At 52.3% G+C, this 23,001-nt stretch overlaps 1 protein-coding gene across 5 annotated transcripts in view; it reads left to right on the top strand.

Moving 5' to 3' along the window:
• Positions 1-10,804: 10,804 nt before the first annotated feature.
• SIRPA (signal regulatory protein alpha) overlaps positions 10,805-23,001 on the top strand; it is a 43,648-nt gene continuing 31,451 nt past the window's right edge. Inside the window, exons 1-2 of one of the 5 annotated variants that reach the window (XM_055544386.1) lie at positions 10,805-10,998; positions 12,037-12,124. In XM_055544386.1, the coding sequence (XP_055400361.1) occupies positions 12,046-12,124 (79 nt within the window). In that variant the 5' untranslated portion in view covers positions 10,805-10,998; positions 12,037-12,045. The other 4 variants (XM_055544385.1, XM_055544384.1, XM_055544382.1 and 1 more) reach the window with 4 other exon arrangements.

The following is a 23,001-nucleotide window of genomic DNA, read 5'->3' as shown; positions in this document are numbered from 1 at the left end:
CCATGCCAAAGAATTTGAGTCCTGGAGTTCAAAGTAAGTGAAGTGAGCTCCCTTGGGACCATCCGTGGCTCCCAGGATCACTGGGATAGGGCATAATCTGACCTTTGAAGCTGTCGTCTTGAGAAGAGTGGAGTGGAAGGAGACACCTCAGTGGATATCCTGGGGTGGGAAGTAGCTGCCTTGTTGGTGACCACTCCAGTTTCCACTGCCCAGCCTTCAGAGGAGCCCTGCCCCTTGGCTCTCCTCACACCTGCAGCCTGTTACACCAGTCCCTGAAGGGCTGAAAACATAGCCTGAGAACATAGGCGCCTTTGTCTCAGTCCCTGCAGAAGGTGAAGGGGTAATATGAGCCCAGACCATTCAGGAGACAACTCCTTGCCAAAGGAAGATTCCAGTTCAACATCCCCAAGAATGTCCCAGTTGACTGGGCCTCTCTCTCCACTGCCCTGCCCTGATCAGGGTGAAGTGGAGGTCTAGGTGGACGAGATGAACCTTCAAAGTCATTCCCTGGCCATGATTCTGTACAAAGAAAGGCGAGAGAAGAATGACCTTTGAAGATGCTAATCCAAGAGGATTAGAGTTCTTGAATACACTTCTGAGAGTCTAGAGTTGCATAAGGCTGAGGTTCTAGAATTCTGCAGATGGAAAATTCTAGGATTCTAGGATCCTGTGATTCTAAGCTGCTAGCTTGATTAGGGAAAGGAAAAAATCAGCCATCATAGCCTCTTAATAAAAATTATGCATCTGGAGAGAACCTCAAACTAACACTGAAGCCAAGGAGGCTTGTTTTCCCCCTTTCTGCCTTTAAATTGTCTTCTCACTCCTCCTCGGTGTCTGCTCATCTGCATACCCCCACCACAGTCCCTCCTCCAAGCCTGGCAGCCACACATTTGCCATCTGCATATAACCCAGTGATTAGCGCAGCCTAGCAGGAGAGGAGGGGTGTGAAACCCTTGCTGCCTGCCAGTCAGGCGGCCTGAAGTCGACCAGGCTACAGGGAGTCACTCAGCTCCCTGAAAACGGCTGAGCTGGGGAGGAGAGACACACTTGCGCAGACACACACCAAAGAGCAAAACACACCAAGAAAGGCCCCAGATACACAGACACACAGAGACAGAGACATGCACACCACACGTGGACATCTGCAGACAGCACATACACGTGCAGCACACACACGCAAACAAACCAAAGGAAGGCACACAACCCTACAAGTGACACATTCCTGAATACACAGACATGCAAAGCTTCAGCGAAAGACAGGTACGGCACACAGGGATATTTGCAGTACAACACACACATGCGCACACACACACACATCCATAGGGACATGGCCACAGTAGCAAAACACAGGGGCACTCACACGAACACCTGTGTACAGGCAAGCATGTGAAAACAAGTGCAAACAGATAGAAGCATACTATATAGGTGGATACACGACCAGGAGGACACAGTACCGAGTTGTTAGTGAACTCTCCAAATGAGGAATGACAGGAAAGTCACCCTTCCCATCCCCTTCTCATCCCTCCCGTCTCGCTCTCATTCATGGGACATTATCGAAGGCATCCTATGCACACAGCCTGGCTTAGGGCCCTTGGGAGACTGCAGAGCTATGATGCGTGAAGTGGGAGGGAGCAGTTCAGTTAGACTGTGGGAGCTCAGAGTGGCTGAAACACAAGTAGGCACTGAGTTTAAGAAACTGTTCCCAGAACTGCAATGGGATTGCCCAGAACGGTAGTGAGCTCCCCACTGCCGGAGGCAATCTAATGTAACAGAGAGATTTGCACATCAAATGAGAGAGGGAATGATGGGGGAAATGAAGGCCTTTGAAATTCCTTCCAGATCTAATATTCTCTCCCAATTTCACCAGGCTTAAAAATCAGTCATGTTTTAAAATGTTTTAATCATATTCCCATCAGTAAAAACATTTTAAATATGCACCCTAATGTACATTTGTTTATTTTATAAATGTGCTATATACTTTTAGACTAATATGTGCTTCATAGAACAGACACGAAAATAGAAAAACTTGAACTAATAAGGTGAAAATACTTCTGATTATGCACCTTAAAGGACAGGCAGAAATGGAGGGGGTGATGTAACATTTATTGAGTACCTCCTGTGTGCCAGACTTTTTATACATATTATTTCTTTAAATCTTCAAAATAGCCCTCTAAAAGGGGGCAGTATTTTTTCCTTTTTACAGATGAGAAACTGAACACGAGAGGCAAAGTCCCTTTCTTGAAGGCACGTGACCTGCAGCTGGCAAGGCTTGAATATGGACCCCAGCATGCTGGCTCCGGAGTCCACTCCTCCCACATCATGCAGGCAAGGGGTGGGGCTTGCACAGAAGGGAAAGACCCATTGGTTCTTGTGGACAATGGGCCCACAGGTTCAAAGGGCAACGTAATGATTTAGGCTTAAAACTGAACAACAGGTAGGATTCTCAGGCCACGGGCACGGCTGGGCACCTGCTACTCATAGTGTGGTCTGTGGACAAACAACTACAGCTTCACTCGGGAGCTAGTGAGAAATACAGGATCGCAAGTCCCGTTGGGACCTACTGAGTCAGAATCTACATTTAACTGGGTTAAAATCTGGGAAGCCTTGGTGACATTAAACTCCCCTGGTCTGTGATTCCGTCCACTGGAATGAGGAGAAACAAGTTTACCCTTGGTCGCTCTAGGGGCTTCCTTCTCTCAAGAGTTTGCTCAGTTCCAGAGTATTAGAGGGGTGGCTTCCAGGAATCTGTCTACACTGCTTTCCCTCTAGTTCCAAGTAAAAACCGAGGGCTTTGCCTTGCCTGTGAGACTGTGAGCCCTACTTCCTGTCCAAGCTTGCCTCCCCACCACTTCCTCTGCTATAGTGTCCTGGCTGCCCATATCCTTGACCTTGCCACCCCAGGGCCTTTGCACTGGCTGCTCCTTTCATTGTGTGGCTTTCCCTCTAATATCCACCAGGAAACTCCATTATCTGAGCAAGACCTTCACTGCCATCCTGCACAGAGAGCAGCACCCCCTCCCACCATCAGTCTGTGTCCCTCACCCTGCTTCCTTTTTCTCGGCAGCTATCACTGTTCACATGACAAGCAGTGTCTCGGCAGCTATCACTGTTCACATGACAAGCAGTGTATTTCAAAACTCACACATTCATTTTTCCACCTCTTGCACTAGAATGTGTATGCCTCCAGCACCTAACATACCCCAGCCATAGTAGGTGCTCCATAAATATCTATTGAATGCATGCAGGCCGTGCATTCATTCAATAGATATTGAATATCTATTCAATAGATATTACGTCTACCCATTTGTACAAATGAACAAACTGAGACTTCAGGAGAGGCAGAGACTGCTGGGCTGGTGGATGTAAGATGGTGAACCCTGATCTTCTGATACCAAATCCTTTACTCCTCATCTTTATCCCCAGTCCACTCTCTTCCCTGACCAGGAGGAAAGTAGTAACAGTCCCCGTGGAATGCATAAGAGGACTGAGGGGCAAAGAGAGATACTGAATAGATCCCACCCCAATGGCCCCACTGGCTCAGCTGTTCTGTGGGGCTGCAGGATCTGTGAGGAGACCGGAGGCCTTGGTCAGCCTTCCTGGGGCCACCAGGAAGCCTGCCCTGAGGTCTTGCCCTGCCCCTGCCATCCTGCTGGGCGTAGGGCAGCATCCTTTCCTGTCTGGGACCTGCCAGCAGCCACGTCCAGTACATCTGTCTCCCTCCAGCCTCTCCCACTCTTCTCTGGCAATTTCTTCAGTTTCAGACTTTACAAAAACCAAGGCCTTACTCTGGGTACCCTTCTGCAAAATCCCTACAACTCCTGTTTACTAAATCCCAATATTTGCTTGAAACTGGGTAGCAGAAACACTAGGAGAACAACACAGACCAATATCATCCAGTTTGGCCAGCCAGGCATCTAGGGGGAGACTTTGGGCCACCCCATTTCTCTCTTTGCCCCTCAGTCCTCTTATGCATTCCACGGGGACTGTTACTACTTTCCTCCTGGTCAGGGAAGAGAGTGGACTGGGGATAAAGATGAGGAGTAAAGGATTTGGTATCAGAAGATCAGGGTTCACCATCTTACATCCACCGGCCCAGCAGTCTCTGCCTCTCCTGAAGTCTCAGTTTGTTCATTTGTACAAATGGGTAGACGTAAGTGGAACAAATTCCAGCCAGGTGAGGCTGACATCCAAGCCCAGTCTTTGTACAGCGTGACTGTGAGGCTCCCATGAGGTAAGAGGCTGAGGAGCTCTGGAAATGAGCTCTGGGGGTCCTCCAGCCCACCACCCTCCTTGCTCCAGTAGCATGGCACCAGTATGGCCACCTGCCACCTGAAGCCACAGTGCCAACTCCTCAGAAGCTGGGAGCAGAGAGTGGTATGGGTTGCTTTGGCTTCCCCTGAGAGCCAGGCCTGTTCCTGCCTGGGGACAAATACTTCCTCCTGGGAACAGGAATGAGGCCAACTGGAGTCCTGGCCTCCCAGCCAAGGAAGGAAACCCAGGTTCAAGGAAGACATCTGTTTCTTGGGGACACCCAGGCCAAGCAGGGGCAGGGGCAGAGGAACCTGTGCCACCCGGTGGAGCCGGCAGCACCTTGTGAACAGAGCTGCTCCCTGCCTGGCTCCCTTCACTCTGTGGGCAGCCACTCTGTGCAGCACAGCTCCAGGTGCTAGAGAGCAAACACAGAGTCTGGGTGGAACTCGAGTCAGGTAGGCAAATCTCCAGCAACCGAAGAGGGTGTCATATTTACATGCTACCAGGAAAAATAAGAAACAATAGGAGACTTTTAAAAAGAGTGGTTAGGACAGGCTTCTCTCAGGAGGGGACACCTGAGCAGAGGCAGAGTGAGGCTGGTGGCTGGCTGGAAAGAGTAGGTTCTAGGCACAGGGAGAAGCAAGTGCAAAAGCCCTGAGGTGGGCACCTGCTGGGTGGATTCCTCAAATTTAGAGAAGATGAATATGGCTGGACTAGAGTGAGCTGGGGGTGAGGTGGTAGGTGAGATCAGAGAGGGGGCAGTGGGTGAGATCATGAGGGGCCTTTGCGGTTTATTCCTCTTTCCCTCCCTCATTCCCTTTTACCCATTAATCCTGACCTCAACCTGTTTCCAGAAGAGGAAATGGAGGCTGAGATCCACCCAAGATCACACAGCTAGCGAGGGGCAGAGCCTGAGTTGAAAGTATGCCTCTCAGCCACTGATCAGTATTGTCCCATCACAACTGGAAAGTCAGACTTATCTGCTGATTCTTTATTTCATTACCAGATACTTTCATTCCTACGACACATCAGCAGGCCTGGTGCTCAGCACCAGGGCCTAGAAGTCAGCAAGCCCCTTGGTGTGATGGAGACCCTGAGAGGGCACTCTGGGGCCTCCAAGCTCACAGCAAAGTAGAAGGCAGAATGTGCAGAGATGAGGAACAGAGGTTGGGGGATGATAACTCCTGGATCCAAAGCCTAACTCTGCAACTCACAGGCTGTGTGTTCTTGCACAAGCCCCTTAAACTCTCTGAGCCTCAGTTTCCCCATCTGTGAAATGGGGATAAGAATTGTGTTCACATAAGAGAATTGAGTGAGAAGCATGAGAGAATCCACTGAAATCCTTCAGGCCTGGGGCTTAGTAAGCAGTCCTAATATTTTAGCTATGATTCGTGTTATCATTGGGCTGAGTCAGCACTTGAACTCAGGTCCCCCAGTGCATGCTGAGTCAATCAACTCTGTCCTGATGCCATCCTTGCACCTCTCCACCCTGCAGGGGACCCTGCCGCCCAGAGGGTTGGGGGAGGTTAGGTTCTGCACAGCTGAGCTCAGCTCCAAGCAGAGCCAGATCTCCAGAGCCTGAGAACAGTGTTTAGGGCCTGACAGTGCGGTCCCACCCCTGACGAGCTCAGGCGAGCTGCCTGCCTGCCTGCCAAGTCGCTTAGTCGCTGACTTCCCCTGGAAAGCACTAAGTACAGCACGGCTCGTTCAGGCCCTGGCTCTGTGATCTGTCACAGCCCCTCAGCTTTGGGGGCACTACCTGCAGCCTCTGAACCAGTACTGGTGCCCGCTCTGTTTTCCCCTAGGTGGGGAGGACAGAAAGCAGAAGGACAGACAGACTGAAAACCAGCCAATAGGAAAGCTGAGACTGGGCTCATGAAACAGTCCGACCAGTCTATTCAGTGGTCCTACCAGTCTATCCACTGGACTGCAACATCAGCATCACCTGGGACCTTGTCAGAAATGCAAGTTCTCAGGTCTTACCTGATACCTACTGAATCAGAAACTGGGATCCGTGGTTTAATAACCATTCCAGGTGAGGATGTGGTGGGAAGGTGGGGGCCGTGGAGAGGTGATTATAGAGTGCATTGAAGCACAGGCTCAGAGAAACACTTCTTCAAATCCAGACTCTGCCGGTGGATGTTTTAGATGTCTTATCGTGGGATTGTGGGCAGGTCGCTTTTGTAATTGAATACATACTTACTGATAACCTACTGTTCACTATTAAGGCCCTGGAGCCTCAGTGCTGGGAGAAAACTATGGCAATAGCCAATATCTTTCCGCAGATTAACTCATTTTCCTTACTAGAGACTTTTTAGGTCTGATTCCATCAGTTCCTGAATCTGGTTAAGTGAGGCACAGATGGACAGAGAACCTTGCCCCATGACTGGTCAGAGGCAGCGCTGGGGGTTTCACCATAGTATGTGCCCAAGGCTAGGCACTGGGCCCAGGGATAGGCTGACCCGTGGCTCATTAAGGAGATGGACAACATGCAGGGCAGAGGCACAGTGCTGGCAGGTTGCGATGCCTGTGATGAACACGAAAGAAAGTAGAGAAGGAGGCAGAACACACTGGGGTAGCGGAAGGGACTTTTAAAAGGATGGTCCAGCAAAGTGACCTGTGAGCAGAGACCCCTCTAAGGCAGCTTAGAGGAATTCTTAGTACCTAGGTGTGGTTTGAATATGTCACAAAAAACATGCCAGTAAAGCACAGCAGGAGGCTTCCCAGGTGGCTCAGTCATTAAAGAATCTGCCTGTAATGCAGGAGACTCTGGGTTTGATCCCTGGGTCTGGAAGATTCCCTGGAGAAGGAAATGGCAACCCACTCCAGTATTCTTGCCTGGGAAATCCCAAGGACAGAGGAGCCTGGCAGGCTACGATCCATGGGATCACAAAAAGAGTCGGCCGTGACTTAGCGACTAAATAACAGCAACAAAGCATAGAAGATGCTGCACAAATGGAAACTGCTATTATTTGGAGAAGTGAGTTCAAATTCTAACTGGCTTGGTCGCTCACTAGCTATCTGTCCCATGTCCGGAGTAAGTAACCCCATCCCTTTGATCTGCAGTTTCCACAGCTATAAAATAGCCATGTGACCTCTGGAGATGACCCCCCTGTGGGTCAGAGAACAGGGGGCGCAGTGAGGACGCTCCTTCCTTCAGCCTCCACCAGCTTCCCTCCAGCCCTTCAGGAGCTCCTTGCTGGGGCAGTTGTTTCCCTGGTCCAAGCTGCCCAGGAGTCCTTGCTGTTTTTATTTTTATTGTTCTGGCTCTACAGCTGAGGCCTCTAACTCCAAATGGCTCCTCTTGCCCAGAAAAATAGGTCGTTGGCAGCTCCGGCCTCCTGACAGGCCCCACACAAAGGCGGCTGGCGGGCCTTCCTGCTGACGCCAGCCCAGGGTGATGGGAAACGAGGAGCAGAGCCCGCAGGGCTGGCGCCCGGCAAAGCTGGGTCCCTGCAGGCTCCTGCAGGCTCTGGCAGAGTGACCCTGGTCCAGTCGCTTTCTGTCCCTGGCCTTGTTTCCTCACCTCTGGGGACACGGTGGAATTTCTAAGGCTTTGACAAGACAATCCCTGTAAACGGGCCTGGCACATACAAGGGCACCATCACCCTACTGGCCGGGACAAATTCCACAAATGCTCCTACCACAGCAGCTTCACGTTTGTGCCACCACCAACCCCTTGACCAGGGTGGATCTTGCTATTCCTGTTTCACTGATGAACAGACTGCTGCTGCTGCAGACTGAGGCTAAAAAAAAATTTTTCCCCCAAGTTGCATGAGTCAAATAGGCAGAGTCTTGGCTTCAAGACCCTGACCCTCCTCTCCTCGTACTCTTTCACATCTTCTTTCCACCAACGCTGGACAACAGGAGAGGCACACGGTCTGACCTCTGGCTGCTGAGTGGAGAACACACAGGGTGGGAGATGGTAGAGGACTGGACCTGAGCGGTGGAAGGAAGGGGCTGAGGAGTGCTTTGGCTCTGGATGTGGAGGCATGGTCCAGTGGGGGATGTGCTGACGTGTTATACTAGGGAGTTACAGAGTCAAGGACCAAAGGCTGACGGAGCTGCCTCTGGCTCCATCTCACATCTTTCAGGTCTTTGCCCAAATATCACCTGTTTGAGGCCTCCCCTGATGCCCTCCCCTCTCATCATCAGTCCTGCTTCATTTACCCCTGTAGCCTGTCCCCCCTCTGACAGACTAGCTATTTTACAGACTGTCTTGCTTGTCCCCACAAGACTATTAGCTCCTTGGGGTGAGGTTCTTGTCTATTTTTCTCAATTGCTTCATCCCTAGTGCCCAGCCTAGTGCCTAGCACATAGCAGACACTTAATAAACATGGACGAGTGTGTGAATGAATGGGAAAGGGGCAAAGCCATTTTGACTTTAATCTGGGGCAGCCCAGGATGCCTCCCATGGAAGGGGTTGATTCACCTCAATTATCTGCCGTAATCTGCGTGACCTCAGGCAAATTGTCCCTCTACCACAGTATGTATCCAGATGCCCATTGGTCTCAGTGATATCCCAGCCCTGGCAGTTGGCCAAGGGTGATTTTTATGTAGATGCTGATTCAGGATAACAAGGCCCAGACCCCCTCCTGATGAAGAAGGGAGGCTGTTGGGAAGCCCTGCTGGGTGCCCTGGCCGAAGGTGCTACATAAATAGCAGCTGGTTCCATTATTATCCTTCCCTAATCCGCAGGTTCCTAATCCCAGGCAGGTCTGTGTGTATGTGTGCAGTGAACAGCAGAGCCTTCTGGAAGCCCAGGCCAGGAGGCTGCCTCATCTCTGACCTGCAGCAGCAGCCCCTGCCCCGACTCCCACCCAGATAGATTCGGGTGATGGATTTACCCAGGAGCCCCACTGGTCACCTTTATGGTTTCAGTCAGATGTGGCCTTGAACAGTTGGAGACTTCCTACCCTCACCTCAGATACTAGGAGTACCCCAGAACATCTCTGTGATTCCACACTCTCCTCCCTCCAGCCCACTCTCCACTTGTAGCCACAGTGGCCTTTTAAACACATAAATCAGACCATGGCGCTCCCCTGCTTAACAGTGCCAATTATTTCTTCCCTGCAGAATAAATGCAGGTGCTTTACCAAGGCCTGCGAGGTCACCCATTTGGACCAGTCTCCCCCATCCTTTGCTCACTGCCCTCCAGTCAAGCTAGCCCCTGGGCCTTTATATGTGCTGGTCCATCTTCCTGGAACAGCAAATCCCCCAACCCTCACCTTGCTGCCCTTTTTTTGTGATTCAGCTCCCAGTCTCAGGAGGACTTACCGTTATCCAAATCAGCGCACCCTTCTCACTGTGTAAGCTCGACCTTCTGTTGTTCATTAATTATTGCTGCTTGTCTACTTATCTGTCTCCCCACTAGAATGTAAATTCTTCATAGACAGGGATATGGTGTGGGTCCCTGCTGCATTTCCTGCCCAAAGAAAATCCCCTTACACTTCACATACTGCCCAGAACCCTGTAGGTTCCTGAGGACTGCTGTCATATGCATGACTTATTTATCAAATGCCATGTGGCAGTTTTTAAATGTTGTACAAATACCAACTCATCTAATCCTCACTCCAGCCTTTTTAGGTTGATACTCCTGTTGGCTCAGGAAATGGAGCCACAGAAATCAGGTATTTTCTCAAGTCTACACAGCTCAAAAGAGGTGGCTGGCAGGATTTGAACCGAGGCAGCACTCTGCCTGCCTCCTTGTCTTAGCACCACGTCAAGACCAGGCATTTAACAGGGAGGCTGGGGTAGGGTCGGGGAGGGATGAGGGTGTCACTGTACAAAGATCTTTAACCTGGGAATCAGAAATTCAAACTTTGTTTCTACCCCAGGTCTTGCTGTGTGACCTTGGGCAAGTCCATACCCTCGCTGGGCTTCAATTTCTCCTCAGTTTATAGGACTGGCCCTTCTCCCACCTTGCTTCATATCATACTAAAGGCTTTTTGAAACCAAAGTGGTTATTGTTTATTTACAATTAGAGGGTCTTTGACTCCATTCCCTCCCCCAGTCTGGAGCCTTCTTTGGCCTGGTGATCAGAGCATTCTCACCCCCATCCCTGACCTGAGTGCTATTGGGGATACAGCTTTCCCTCAAATAAGGGGACAGAAAGAGGAATTGAGAGAGGGAAAACGGCTGCTTTTTTCTCACCAGCAGGCTCTGTCCTGCCTCCAGGCCTCTGGCTCCTGCTCTCCTCCCATCCCTTCATTTTCCTCACCCCCTGCCATCTTCCTGAAGCACAGGCCTTCAAGTTCCCCTGGCCCCGCACCTCTTCCTGGCCCCTCCCCATCCCTGAAGCAGCCATCCTTGACAGAGAGGCACCTCCTTGACAGGCACCTGGCGGGGAGAGCCCACCTCCCCAGAGAGGCCCGGACTCTTCCCCCCCGGTTTCCTGGCCACAGCCCCCCTTCAGCTCCCTCTCCTCCCCGCGCCGCTTTTCCAGGCTGTACTGAAGTCCTTCCTACACACACGCTATTTTTGTACCATCACTCTCTCCTTCCTGCCCCCTTCCCCCTACCTTCACTTACTTCCTGCTTTTTCCTTCACCTCGGCCCAGATCTGAAAGGATAGGGGCCCCTCTGGCCCTCACCCACCCCGAGAGGGGCTTTGGCTCTGGGGCCCGGGGACAGGGCCGCAGAGGAGGGGCGAAAGGCAGACTTCCCCCTCCTCCACTCCCCGCGCTCCCGAGCCGCCTCCAGCCTCCCGGGGCGGGAAGCTGGGACTGGCAGCGGCCAGAGTCCGGAGGTGAGGGGAGGCCGGCCGCAACTTCCCCAGTCCACCTTAAGAGGACGATGTAGCCGGCCTGCGGCTCTGACCTTAGAAAAACAAGTTTGCGCAAAGTGGAGCGAGGGGCCCGGCCTCGGGGCAGCCCCGGCGACGCTTCCACTGTCTCGCAGCTCTCGTCCGCCGGGCGGCGCAGGTCCGAGCCCGGCTGGCTGAGGGAGGGGGCGAGGGAGAGGCGGTTCGGGGCCGGGGCCACCGCGCGGGCGTCTGAACTGGCACATTGTCGGAGCCCGGGCTCGTCCAGTTCCGAGCCGAGCGAGGCGCCGGCGGCCGGGGCCACAGCCCGGGCCCGGGCGGGGATGAAGGGGTGCCCGGGCCTTGCGCACCGCCCTCTCTCGCTCCCTCCCTCCCCGGGGCGCTCAGCTGGCGGGCGCTCGGCGGAGGTGCCCGCGGGGCCCGAGCCCCGCAGCCTCCAGCGAGGCCGGCGGGAGGAGGGGAAGGGAAGGAGGGCGGGGGACCCTGCCCAGACTGCGGGCCGGAGGAAGCGAGCCGCGGCGCCGCGAGGAGCCCGGGTGGGGCAGGTGGGCAGCGGCGGGGGCGGCCGGGCCCGCTGCCCCTCGCCCTGCCCTCGCGGTCCTCCCTCTCCCGCTCTGTCTGTCTCGATCCGCGCGCCGCCTCGCTCACTCCGCGCGCGCTCTTTCTCCTCAGCTCTCGCCTCTCTGTGTCTCTGGCTCTCTGCCTGGCTCCCTTGGGTCTGTTTCCCTCTCCTGCCGGCTCTCTCGGGCTGTCCCTGGCTTCGTTTCTCGCGCGCTTGGGGTCTCTCCCCTTCTCCGTCTCTTGATCTCTCCGGGGTGGCGGGGCTCGGGGGAGGGGTGTTCCTCCGAAAACCGCGGCGCTCACGGCGCCTCCTAAGCCGCTCCAGGCGCCCGTTCCAGGGAGGGGGGAAGCCCGGCCGGGAGGAGAGGTGGGGGGAAAGGGGGGAGCCTTAGTCATTTCCCCGCTCCAGCCCGCGCCCGCCCGAGCGCGCACTCACGGCCGCTCTCCCTCCTCGCTCCGCAGCCGCGGCCCATGGAGCCAGCCCGTCCGGCCCCCGGCCGCCTCAGGCCGCTGCTCTGCCTGCTGCTCGCCGCGTCCAGCGCCTGGACAGGTAAGCACCCGCACCGCCCACCGCTGCCGTCCCCAAATTGCCGGCCCAGGCCTCTCAGCCGGCCACTCGGAGCCACTCGGCTAATGTCTAGCAGTAATAGGGGGAGAGGTGCCTGTAACCAGGGTTCCAGATGAGGAAACTGAGGCCCAGAGAGGGACAGCGACTTGCCCAAGGTCACACAGCCAAGGATGGAACCCAGTCTCTCTGGACTCCGACTGTGCGCCCCTATGCTGGCCATCAGAACAGACCCAGAAGAGCTGGTTCACTGGTCCCTGCCCAATCTGATGGGGGAGGAAGGCTGCCAGTGGCTTTCAGAGCAAGGCGCCCTGGCTCCTCTGGAATCTCTCTCCCAGGTCTTATGTTTTCCATATGTTTGACTTCAGGGTCTGAGAGAAGGGGATGGGGCAGAGATCCTTCCTGTACTGGCCAGGATGGAACAGAAACAGGCTATGACAATTGGGGAAGAGTGAGCTCTCCCTCTGGTGCGCAGAGTAAAACAGTGTTAGTATGGGGAAAAGAGAAAGAGAGGCCAGGGTAACTCTGGGGTGAGCGGCTGCGATCTGCAGATACCGATGTGGAAACACAGCGGATTGTCCCTGTGGTTGCCAAAGCCTCTGGGTGGATGGCCGTGCTCCCGGCTGCTCTGTGGCCCCCCTCCTTCCTCCCACCTTCCCCAGGTTTCCAGGCAGCTCGCTGCTGCTCAGGTGCTCAGTGGGGCTGTTACCTGTGGCTCTGAGCATGTCTTTTTGTTGGCCTACATCAAACACCTGGCTGTCTCCAGCAGGCGGGCTCTGAAGGCTACCGTGTGTTCGCCAAAGGGTGAGGTCACCATTCAGGAGCCCTGCTTCTTAAAGGGGTTTTGCAGCACCCTGAGTCTCCTGGGAGGGTGTGGAGGGCAGAGAAACTGTGTTAAAGGAGTTGTTGGGGGGAGAATGGGATTTTGTTTCTGGCTGCTTGAAGCCCTGTTGTCAGCAGAGGGGGTCTCTGCACCTCCCTCTCTTGAGGGAGGGAGGTAAAGATGAGCTCAGTACCCACCTCCCCCCTCCTTCTGCATTTGCCTAGAGACTGGTAACCATCTGATAGCGGTGAGAAAGGGAGAACTAGCAAAGAGTGGGTGGAGGGAGAGGTGGGGGTGGACAGCAGCTTCTTTCTGCCCCACTGTTTCCACTGAGCCCCCAGAACCCACGCAGGCACCCCCACACATCCCCACCCCCACCCCCAGTATTTCAATTACAGTTGGGCCCTTGCTGGGCAAGAGGAAGCCCTAATAGATTTCATGTCTCTCTGATGAGCCAGTGGTGTCTCCGATCTACTCCTTCCCGCCTGAGCTGACCATTTACACCCAGTGAAAGTCTGAGGCCCTGCCCTGCCCTCCTTCCTGGCCTGGGATGCACGAGATTCTCTCACAAGTTCCCTGAAGCAGGGAACTGGGCCCAAGTTAATTTCTAAATGTCTGTTTGAGACCCTTCTCTAACCAGGACCCAGTGGTTCCATCCCTGGGAAATTCAGGGTGATGCTGATTAACAAGTGGGCAGCTGCCTTTCCCAAGGCTGCCTTGGGAGCACCAACACCCTTCTCGTGAGGAAATTCTCCCCCTTTTGCTATAAAAACAATCTATAAAATGGTAAAGATTAGGCTGTAAAACTTCCGTTCCAATCCATTCAGCATCAATAGCCTGAAAAAGTGGGAGCAGCAGAGGGGCCAAGATTAACTTTGAAATAAATAAATCTTAGGAGGGAAGAATACATTTCTTGGTTGAGGGTGGTGGGGAAGGGGTGTCACCCCCAGAGCTCGAGCTTCTCAGCATCCTTCACTCGGTTCTAAGGAGTCCTGGTCACCCTTGGCCCTGGCATGGAATTCACCTGGTTTGGCTGAAGAATGGGGCTTCAGACCCTTCCCTCGGGTCTCCAGGCATGGATTTTATGACAAAGCAGAAGAGAGGCAGGGCAGAAGAGCAGGAAGGTAGAAGGAGGCAGTTGTCCAATTTTCTAAGAAAATGGATTTGTTTGAGTGAGGAACTCAAATGTCAGGCTTGGGAAGGCATCTTTGGATTGAATGACTGCTAGTGTCTCCGGCAGAACTGTCGGCCTAGGAGGTGTCACATGACTGCTATGGTTTCACATGATCACTGTTTGGAGGGGGGCTGCTCATGTGAATTATCTTGGATAGGGGAGACAGGGAAGAAGTTTCTAAAGATTGCCTTCAGCACAAATGTTGCCAAAGAGAAGTTCTGAAAAGAGGCCAGTGAAGTCACCAACTTGTGTTCTTGGAGCCAGTGTTTCCTCAAACAGCTTCACCAAGGGAGATTCTGAGGCGGCAAGAAGGGCAAGGGGCCTGGACTGGGGGCACCTGGGAAGCTGGACTCTGTAGTGGCAGCAGCAGTGCCTGACACCAAGGCTGCAGGCTCCTCACTTGGCCCCTCCGGGTCTGAGGACCTCTGGGACCCCTGCTGGACAGACGTTAGATAAACTCCCATTCGCTCCTTGCTCTGATTTGGAGAAGGCCAGGCCAAAGTGGGTGTCGGGCTTTGGGGGACAGCTGAGCACTCTGGTGAACCTCTCACCCTTCGGAAGAGGGTAGCATGCTGGTGATTCCTCTGTACTTTCCTAAGTGGTGAAGTTCAACTCACTTCCTCTTTCACAAGAAGAAAAAACGGGTGGGGTGCCTTGGCCCCATAGAGTCTGTGGAAGGTCCTTTAAGGTCTTGGTGTTCTCTGGGTACTTTCTTGCCATTAATTACTCCTTTCCCAACCCCGTGGAAACTCGTGGTATGATTCATTCCTTTACTTGCCATCATTTAGCATGTATGAAGTCCTAATGGGATCCTCGTGTTGAGAGAAGGGAGGAGAACCAGCATTCCTTGAATGTTGCCTGTATTCCTGGCTGAATCCTAAGTAGTGCCTTATCTGCCAAGTGATCTGCTATCTTATCAGTCAGCAAAGCAAAGCGTGAGTTGGCTATTATCCCCATTTTGCAGATGAGAAAAATAGAGTCCAGACTAGGGAAGTAACTTGCCCAAGGGGGTCAGTGGTAGGCAGCTTGGATTTTGAATCTTGACCTTATGGCTGGTTAGCCTTAGAAGGGAGACATTTGATGACTTAATCAAGGGTACTTTCCAATGGTGTGAGAGGGTCCCCCTATCCAGCTCAGATAGAGGTTTGTGAAAGGGTTCCTTCTGGGGCAGAAGTTTTTAACTGAGCCACAGTTGTTTCTCTGAAAGTGCCCTGAGGATGGGAACACTGGCAGCCCCTTGGCCCTCCTAAATGACAGCTCATGGAGCAGTGTGGCTCCTGTCAGAGCCCCCGATCTGGGCTGCTGAGCTCTGGAGCCCCTAGAGCTGGAATCTTCCTCCCTGCATCTTCCTGGTGCCCTTTGCGACAGATGGAGAGGGGGTGTGTGAGAGGAAGGCAGTCTAAAACTGTTGTATGAATCCCACACGCATTCGCTCGCTGCTTCCAATGGCTCCGTGCGACAGATTATTTTCTTATTTGTAGTCCTGAACTGATGGAAGGTGCCCCCCCCCCACCCCCGCCTCTTTTTAATGCGTTCAGATTTCTGGTCTGTCAACACAATTCTGATCATGTCACTCTCCTGCTCAAAACTGTTGAGTGGGTCCAAGTTTTCTTTAAAAAAAAATAAAGCAAAACCTACAACAGGGCCTGGGCTCCCTCCCTGACAGGCCCTATTTCTAAGCCACATGTTTTCCAAAGAGCTGACCTGTTGAGATGCTGCTAGATGGCCAGACTTCCGCCCTGCAGCCAGAGATTTCCTGGCAGCTCAAGTGTATCAGCACCTGAGAGGCCCTGAGATGGCCTCCACTTGTAGAAGCCCCAGCTGGACCCTTTTCACTCCAGGGTTCCCCAGACATACGAATAAGGGGCATTGGGTTTGTTTAATGGCCATTAACACAGGGCCTAACCCAGTTTGGTAAATGTGTGTCTGTGTGAGTTGCTTAGTCGTGTTCGACTCTTTGTGACCCTGTGGATAATAGCTCACCAGGCTCCTCTCTGTCCATGGTATTCTCCAGGCAAGAATACTGGAGTGGGTTGCCATTCCCTTCTCCAAGGGATCTTCTCAACTGAGGGATCAAACCCAGGACTTCCGCATTGCAGGCGTACTTTACCAAAGTTTGTTTAACGCCTTTGTACAAATCCACAGCCTCAGCTGAACTTTCTCATCTCTGTGCCTTTGTTTATGCCGTTCCTGCCACCCGAGATGCCGTTTCCTATATGTCTGTATCATTACATGTCCGAACCTACTCAGCCTTGCCTCTGTGCTGCCTCTTGTTCCATGGATGTCTTCCTCCTCTGAACCCTCACCCCAGGATTTATCGGAGGCTACTTATTACTTTTCCCTTTTTTTTTTTTTTATTACATATTAGTGCATGTTTAACTCTGGTGGGCATAGTGGTTCTGCACTGTAGCCTCTCCACGCACAGGCACAGCCTAGCCTACTTGGACAATTTATTGAGCCCGGTGGTTCAGTTTCCTCATCTGTAAAGTGGAGATGACATCAACGACTGTATTTCAGGGACTAAGTTAGCCCACGTTTCATGCTTGAAGCTGTGCCTGGCATGCAGTACGTACTTAGTACCAGCTTACCACACGTTACATTCAGTCGTCATCGTTTCGTTCTGTTTGGGTTTCCTCATTTATGGGAGTGGGACTGATGTTGGTAAAGCACCCTGCAAAAGTCCTTGCGCACAGAGCAGAGGCGCTCACAAAACAAGAGCTGTCGCGAGTGAACACGAGCATCACGTTTTTCCCTGTGGCTTTTGTGCAGTCAGGGAAGACAAGTTGAGCAGAGACTGGCTGGTGTGACTGAATAGTTCCTAGGACTCAGCACCCGCCATGGGCACAGACTGCCTCTAGGTGTCTCTGTCTCGATCCACAGGGCTGGAATTGTGGATTCCCAGACCTGGAAAGCCGGAGGAGGCCTGTGAGAGCTGCCGTCAGTCAGCACCTCTTTGTGCGACCAAGAAAACTGCAGCCCTGAGAGAGGTCAGGGCTGGCTGGGCTCACACAGCAGATCCCTGGCAAGGCTTGCATGGCACACCAAGCCCCCCTGTCATTCAGGCCAAGGCTCTTTAAAACCAAGCTGGGTTGGAAGTTTCCATCACTAAAGCTAGACATCTGACAGCATGCCACGTTCCATGGAAAATACCAAAGTGATAATAATGGGAACCATCATTCCCGGCCCTTTACTGGGCTCAGCACTTGGCGCATAAGGTCCCAGTGGTACGTACAGTTACCCTGGGTGATGTGCATGGTTGTCATCAAATCCATCTGACCAGTGAGGAAACTAGGCTCAGAGAGGCAGAGCAACTTGCTCAAGGCCACACAGTAAGTGTTAAGAGTCAAGATGACCACAGCACCTATGATGTTCACTCACTCGGCGTCCCTCCACCCTGCCCGGCAGAGCTACTGGGACACAGGGTTGCTGCTCTCCTGCCCTCTTGGTGCTCCTTGCATATTTTTGTCAGTCAGTCCATCCCTCTGGGAGGCAGAGACAGCGGCTGTTCCCAAGATGTGTTTCCATCCCATACAGAAGAAGGAAGCATCTATTTTCACAGCTGAAACTGCTTTCCTGTTAACTTGGGTGTTCCTGGGACAGGTCTTTTGATGGCGCCCTCCACAAGGTGGATTTTCCCTGCCAGGCCCTCAGTCCAGGGAGATGCAAAACAGCTGAGGTGGAAGTTGGCGGTTATACAGAATTGGTTCTTTGTGTCTGGAAGATTTCCTGGCACATCCGATTGGGGGCACAGAGTGTGAGATGGCTGCAGGTTAAGCCAGGACCTGGGGGAGATCAGGTGTGCGGCCCAGGGGGAGATCGGGAGCCAGGAGTGAGAGGCGAGCCTGCCGGCGGGAGGGCCGGAGCATGTGGGTGACGATGCCAGCCTGCGGCGTCCTTCAGAAGTGGCAGCCCAGGCTGGAAGCAAGTCATGTACAGTGTGCTCGGGCACTAGCTGAGCTGGGGCTCTCTGCTGCCTCTTCCTTATCTTTTTATTTTAGAAAATTTCAAACATTTGTGAGATGAGGAATGGTGTGAGGAACCTCAGCTTCAACACTCATCTGCCACTCATGTTTCACCTGCCCCGCGTTTTTCTGGGAAAAGCGGGAGGACGGAGGATGGGTAAAGACTGCTAGACATGAGGCATCATTTCATCCATCGATACTTGAACGTGTGCCATTGTCTAATCCTTATAATGAGCCAAAATGTATGAAGTCCTCATCCTCCTTTTACAGATAAGGAAACTGAGGATCCCCAAAGCTAAATTGGGCTCCTCCGAAGGTCATGTGGCCAGTGAGAGTTAAAAAGCTAAATCCAAGCCTCGGTTTACTCTTAATCACTTTTCTGCCCTTATTATGGTCATTTTAATTGTAAATATCCATTCAACAAATATTTTTGAGCATCTATGTGCCGGGATGGCTCTAGGTGCTAGGAATACAGCGGCAGACAGACAAAAACACCTGCTCTGATGGAGCTGGCGTTCCAGTGAGAAAGGAAAAACAGACCCAAGTAAACAGTATGTCAGGTGGAGACAAGTGCCGTGAAGAGAGCTAAAGCAGGTCAAGAGAATCGAAGGTTGAGTGGGGATGGGGTGGGGGTGCTCTCCAAAGAGCAGAGGCCTGGGTAAAACTGAGGGAGCAGCCAAGGGAATATCAGGTTCAGCAGGCCACACGGAGGAGTAGCACGTGCAAAGGTCCTGAGGCTGGGATGGGTTAGCTGTGTTCCAAGAATAGCCAGTGAGGCTGGACTTAAGGGAGATAGGCAGTGTGGGAGTTAGGAGAGGTCAGGGCCAGACCAAGTAGGATCTAATTCACCGAGCACTTGACATTGAACATGGGAGGTCATGTGATAGGATGATTATACCTCATCTCATTTCATTCTCACCACTGCTCTGTGAGATGGGAACTATTATTATTTGGGCAGATGAAGAAACAGATATTCAAAGAGGTGACGTGACTTGCCTAAGGTCACACGGCTCATAAGTACAGAGCTAGGTTTGAACTCAGGCCCCTAAACGCTGCAGCATCCTCATCACTGCTATCTTGTTTCCCTTCTTACCCGCTTCAGTCTCTACCCATAGCACCTGGAGTGAATCAAATCCTCTTGGTCTTTCTCTGAACTTTTCAGTGATTCCCTTCAAATAAAATCAAACTCCTTACTATGATCCCTGAGACATGGCATTTTCTGGAAAACATCCACCTCTCCAGCCCCAACTAGTACCACACTCATCTTCCCCCGAGGGCTTCGGCCCCAGCAGTCTTCTTTCTGGACCTCACGTGTGCTGGCTGCTTTCCTACCTCAGGGCCTTTGCACTTGCTCTTCTCTCCTACCAGAGCACCTTCCCTGGCCTTTGCTTCCTTCAGCTGCCATCTCACCTCCTCAGAGACGCCTTTCCCAACTGCCCCATTCTAAAAGTGGTTCTGCTTGTTATTCTCTTTCATGGTGCCAGATGTATTTTTCACTCCTAGCCATTTTTATATTTGCTTCATTATTTCACCCCTGTCTCTCCCACTAGAATATAAGCTATCTGAGAATAGGGACCATGTCTTATTCACTGCTGGGCCTCTGGGACCTTATACTGGGCCTGCTAAAAGTAGACAGATTAATATATATTGTTTGAATGAAGAAAGACCCTCAATTTTAAAAGGGAGCTCAGAACCTTGAGGTCACACAGGCAGTAATCCTGGTCAGAAAACAGACCTGTGCCCTAACCATTACACAGTTCTGCTTCTGTAAGGGGACCACGACTACAAATCCCTGCCTGTTGTGTGAAATAGCTCAGTTGGTAAGAATCCACTTTCAATGCAGAAGACCCTGGTTCGATTCCTGGGTCAGGAAGATCCCCTGGAGAAGGGAAAGGCTACCCACTCCAGTATTCTGGCCTAGAGAATTCCATGGACTGTATAGTTCATGGGGTCGCAAAGAGTCGGACATGACTGAGTGTCTTTCACTTCACTTCAAGGTAATCTGGAAGTACAAAGTGTCAGTGCCATCTAGGTTGGAGGTAAGGGTCCTGAAACCCTAGAATTGGTACCTAAATTCTCGCTGTACTGAACAGCTTGCCCCAGTGTAAACTCCATGGTGAACAAGCAGATAAACCATGAAACAGATGCAGTTCATGCTATACTCTCTTGACTGGGATTCGACTTGGAGGGCCTGACTCAGTGCCAGCCTCCCCCGAGGGTCTTTCATCACACCAGCCCACCTGATGCAGTGGGTAAGGATGTGGGTGGAGTCAGACTACTCTGCAGCCTTGTGACGTGTCCAAGTGGCTGTACCTCCCCGAGCCTCAGTCTTCCCCTCTGTGAAGTGGGGTAGGACAGCCTGTGTTGCTGGGTCCCTGTGGAGGGTGGTGAGGCCTGTCATGCTCTTGGTAATACCCGTGCTCAATGCCTGTTAGCCGTCGTTACTATTACTGTTATTATCGTGCAGTCATCATTTTCTGGTTGGGGCTCTGGCTGCTCTTTCAGTTACCAACCCGGACTCGGAACCCACCATGCTGTCCCTCTGAGCCTCAGTTTCCTCTTCTGTGAAGCAGAGGCTCAGCTTGGCTGCTCTCCTGCTGGTCCCTTCCAGCTCAGATGCTCCAGCTGGGATGCCTCTCTCACCCTCCATCGTGATGGTACCCCAGACCCTCTGTCTAGCAGGGGAGGCAATGGAGAGGCATCCGCTTTGGAACACGTTCCTGAGTGAATCCAGGTGAATGTGCCACTTCTTGGCTGTGTGCTCTGAAAGAGGTGTCTTTCCCTGCTCTGAGCCTCGGTTTCCTCATCTGTAAAATGGAAATGCTACCAGTCTTTCTTCTTGCACAGAGACCTTTGAGGGTTAAGGGAATGAAGAGCTGTGGAAAGTGCTTTTGTGAACTGCGAAAAGCACTATAAAAGGCATCAGCGAATAGTGTCAACTTGGGGAAAAATCTTGTCCGGAGACTGTCTGCTGTCAGCCACAGAATGTGCTGAAATCTTGGCAAATGTCATTTAATAAATGCATGTCGCTTTAAGGGAGCCTTTATCTCAACTGGGAAAATGTGTGTGTGTCCTTGGCAGCCTGAGAATCCAGAAGCCTGACCTGGAGGGGACCCGGTCACAGAGGGAAGAGATTGCATGTGTCTGACGTTTGTGTTTGAGTTCTGCTTCTGCCCCTTCCTGCCTCGTCGGGTCTCAGCTTCCTCACCTGTAGGAAGGGGCTGGTGACAACAGAAGTTGCATCACTAGGTCGTGACAGTTAAATAAATGAGGGCTTCCTGTTATGTGGCCTTACCGGTGTGTTGTACCCATGAGAGCGTGGCTGGGAAGCACCAGGGCTTGTCCTGGAGGAACAGCTGGGCGTGGAGGTTTGGGGTTGAAAGGACACACGAGGGTTCTCAGCCTCTCCAGGCTTTACTCCTGGGCCTCAGTTTCTCCTTCTGCAAAATGGGGAAGTAGGGGAAAGGTCCTTAGGCTGTCAAGAAAGTGCATGGTGGGTGTTACTGCCCCTGCCTGCTCTCCCAGCCTCGCCTGGCCCCACCAGCCCTGGAGAGTGCAGAGGGTGCTTACAGCGCACATCGAGTGGTAGTTCTTTCCCTGCTGCTTTGAAAACAGGGCTGTGCCGTGAGCATTTCTTCATTACATCCGGGTCCCGTCTAAACCCAGCAAACACTCAGGCCCTCCCGGCCTCCTGCCAACAGTGCACAGAGCCTGTGCACAGGTTCTGCTCCAAGTGATCTTGTGTAGACATTGAGGAAGAGCTGATTCTGCCTCAGAGAGAATCTTTAGCTTCTTAGGCTTACGGCTGCAATCGTCTGTCTTCCTCTTCATCCTTAAATATCCACTGCCGTGGTAACGCCCCGCACTGAGCACTTCCTCTGTGCCAGGCACAGCACTGAGCTCCTCACACACGTTAGCCTGTTTCATCCTAGAATAGCCCTGGTGTTATTGTTATTATTATCAGCAGCACCATCCTCATTCTATAGATGAGAAACCAGAGTTCCAAAGGGGTCAAGACACTTTCTGGGGTCTCATGTGTGGCAGAATTAGTATCTAAACTAGAACATACATTCAGCAAATGCCAGTCACTGGTATAAACATGGAGGACACTGTAGGGAACAAAACTGAGTCCCCCCTCAAAGGATTTATAAGTCTAGGTAGGGGTTTAGATGCTGATGAAATTGACAAATGCTTGTACTATGTTGGGTGGTGGGTGATACGTATTGTAGAAAAATAAAGCAGAGAAAGGGACATTGAGGGGGGTGGTGCTTTATACACAGTGCCAAGGAAGTTTCTCAGGCTTGAAGAAGGTGAGAAATCCAGCATGCAGATATCTAGAGGATGAGAGTGCCAGGCAGAGATAGTGACAAGTGCAAAGGCCCTGAGGTGAGTTGAGAATCCAGCACAGTTGCGAGCAAGGCTCCAGGAAGGATCCTGGGTCTCACTGTGAGAACAATGAAGGCTGCAGGAGGGTTTTGCACAAAGGAATGATCATGTTACCTTAGGTTTTATGGGCTCCTCTGGCTGCAGAGAACGTATGTCACATAGAGGTGAGGTGGAGCAGGGAGGCTGGTTTGGAAGCTGAGATAAGGATCTAGGTGAAGGATGGTGGCACAATAGAGGTGGTAAGAAGAGGTCAGATTCTGGCCAGATCTTGGAAGGTGAGCCAACTGCTCTGCTAATAGCTGGCTGTGGGTCAGGAGAAAGATGGGAGTTGGGGAAACGTACAGATCTCAGGCCAGCTCTTCCAACCACTGAACGTCTGGCCTTGAGGAGAGAGAGAGACAGTGGCACCCCCTCGTTTACAGGTGAGAAAGTGGAAGCTTTGAGAAAAGTGACTCTGCTAAGTCACCCTGCTAGGGCTGATATATTCATCTTCTGGCCCCAGCGCCCAAGCTTCAGA

This window comes from Bubalus kerabau, chromosome 13 (genome assembly GCF_029407905.1).
Source record: "Bubalus kerabau isolate K-KA32 ecotype Philippines breed swamp buffalo chromosome 13, PCC_UOA_SB_1v2, whole genome shotgun sequence".
NCBI lineage: Eukaryota > Metazoa > Chordata > Mammalia > Artiodactyla > Bovidae > Bubalus > Bubalus kerabau.
This window is presented reverse-complemented; position numbering and strand designations above follow the sequence as displayed.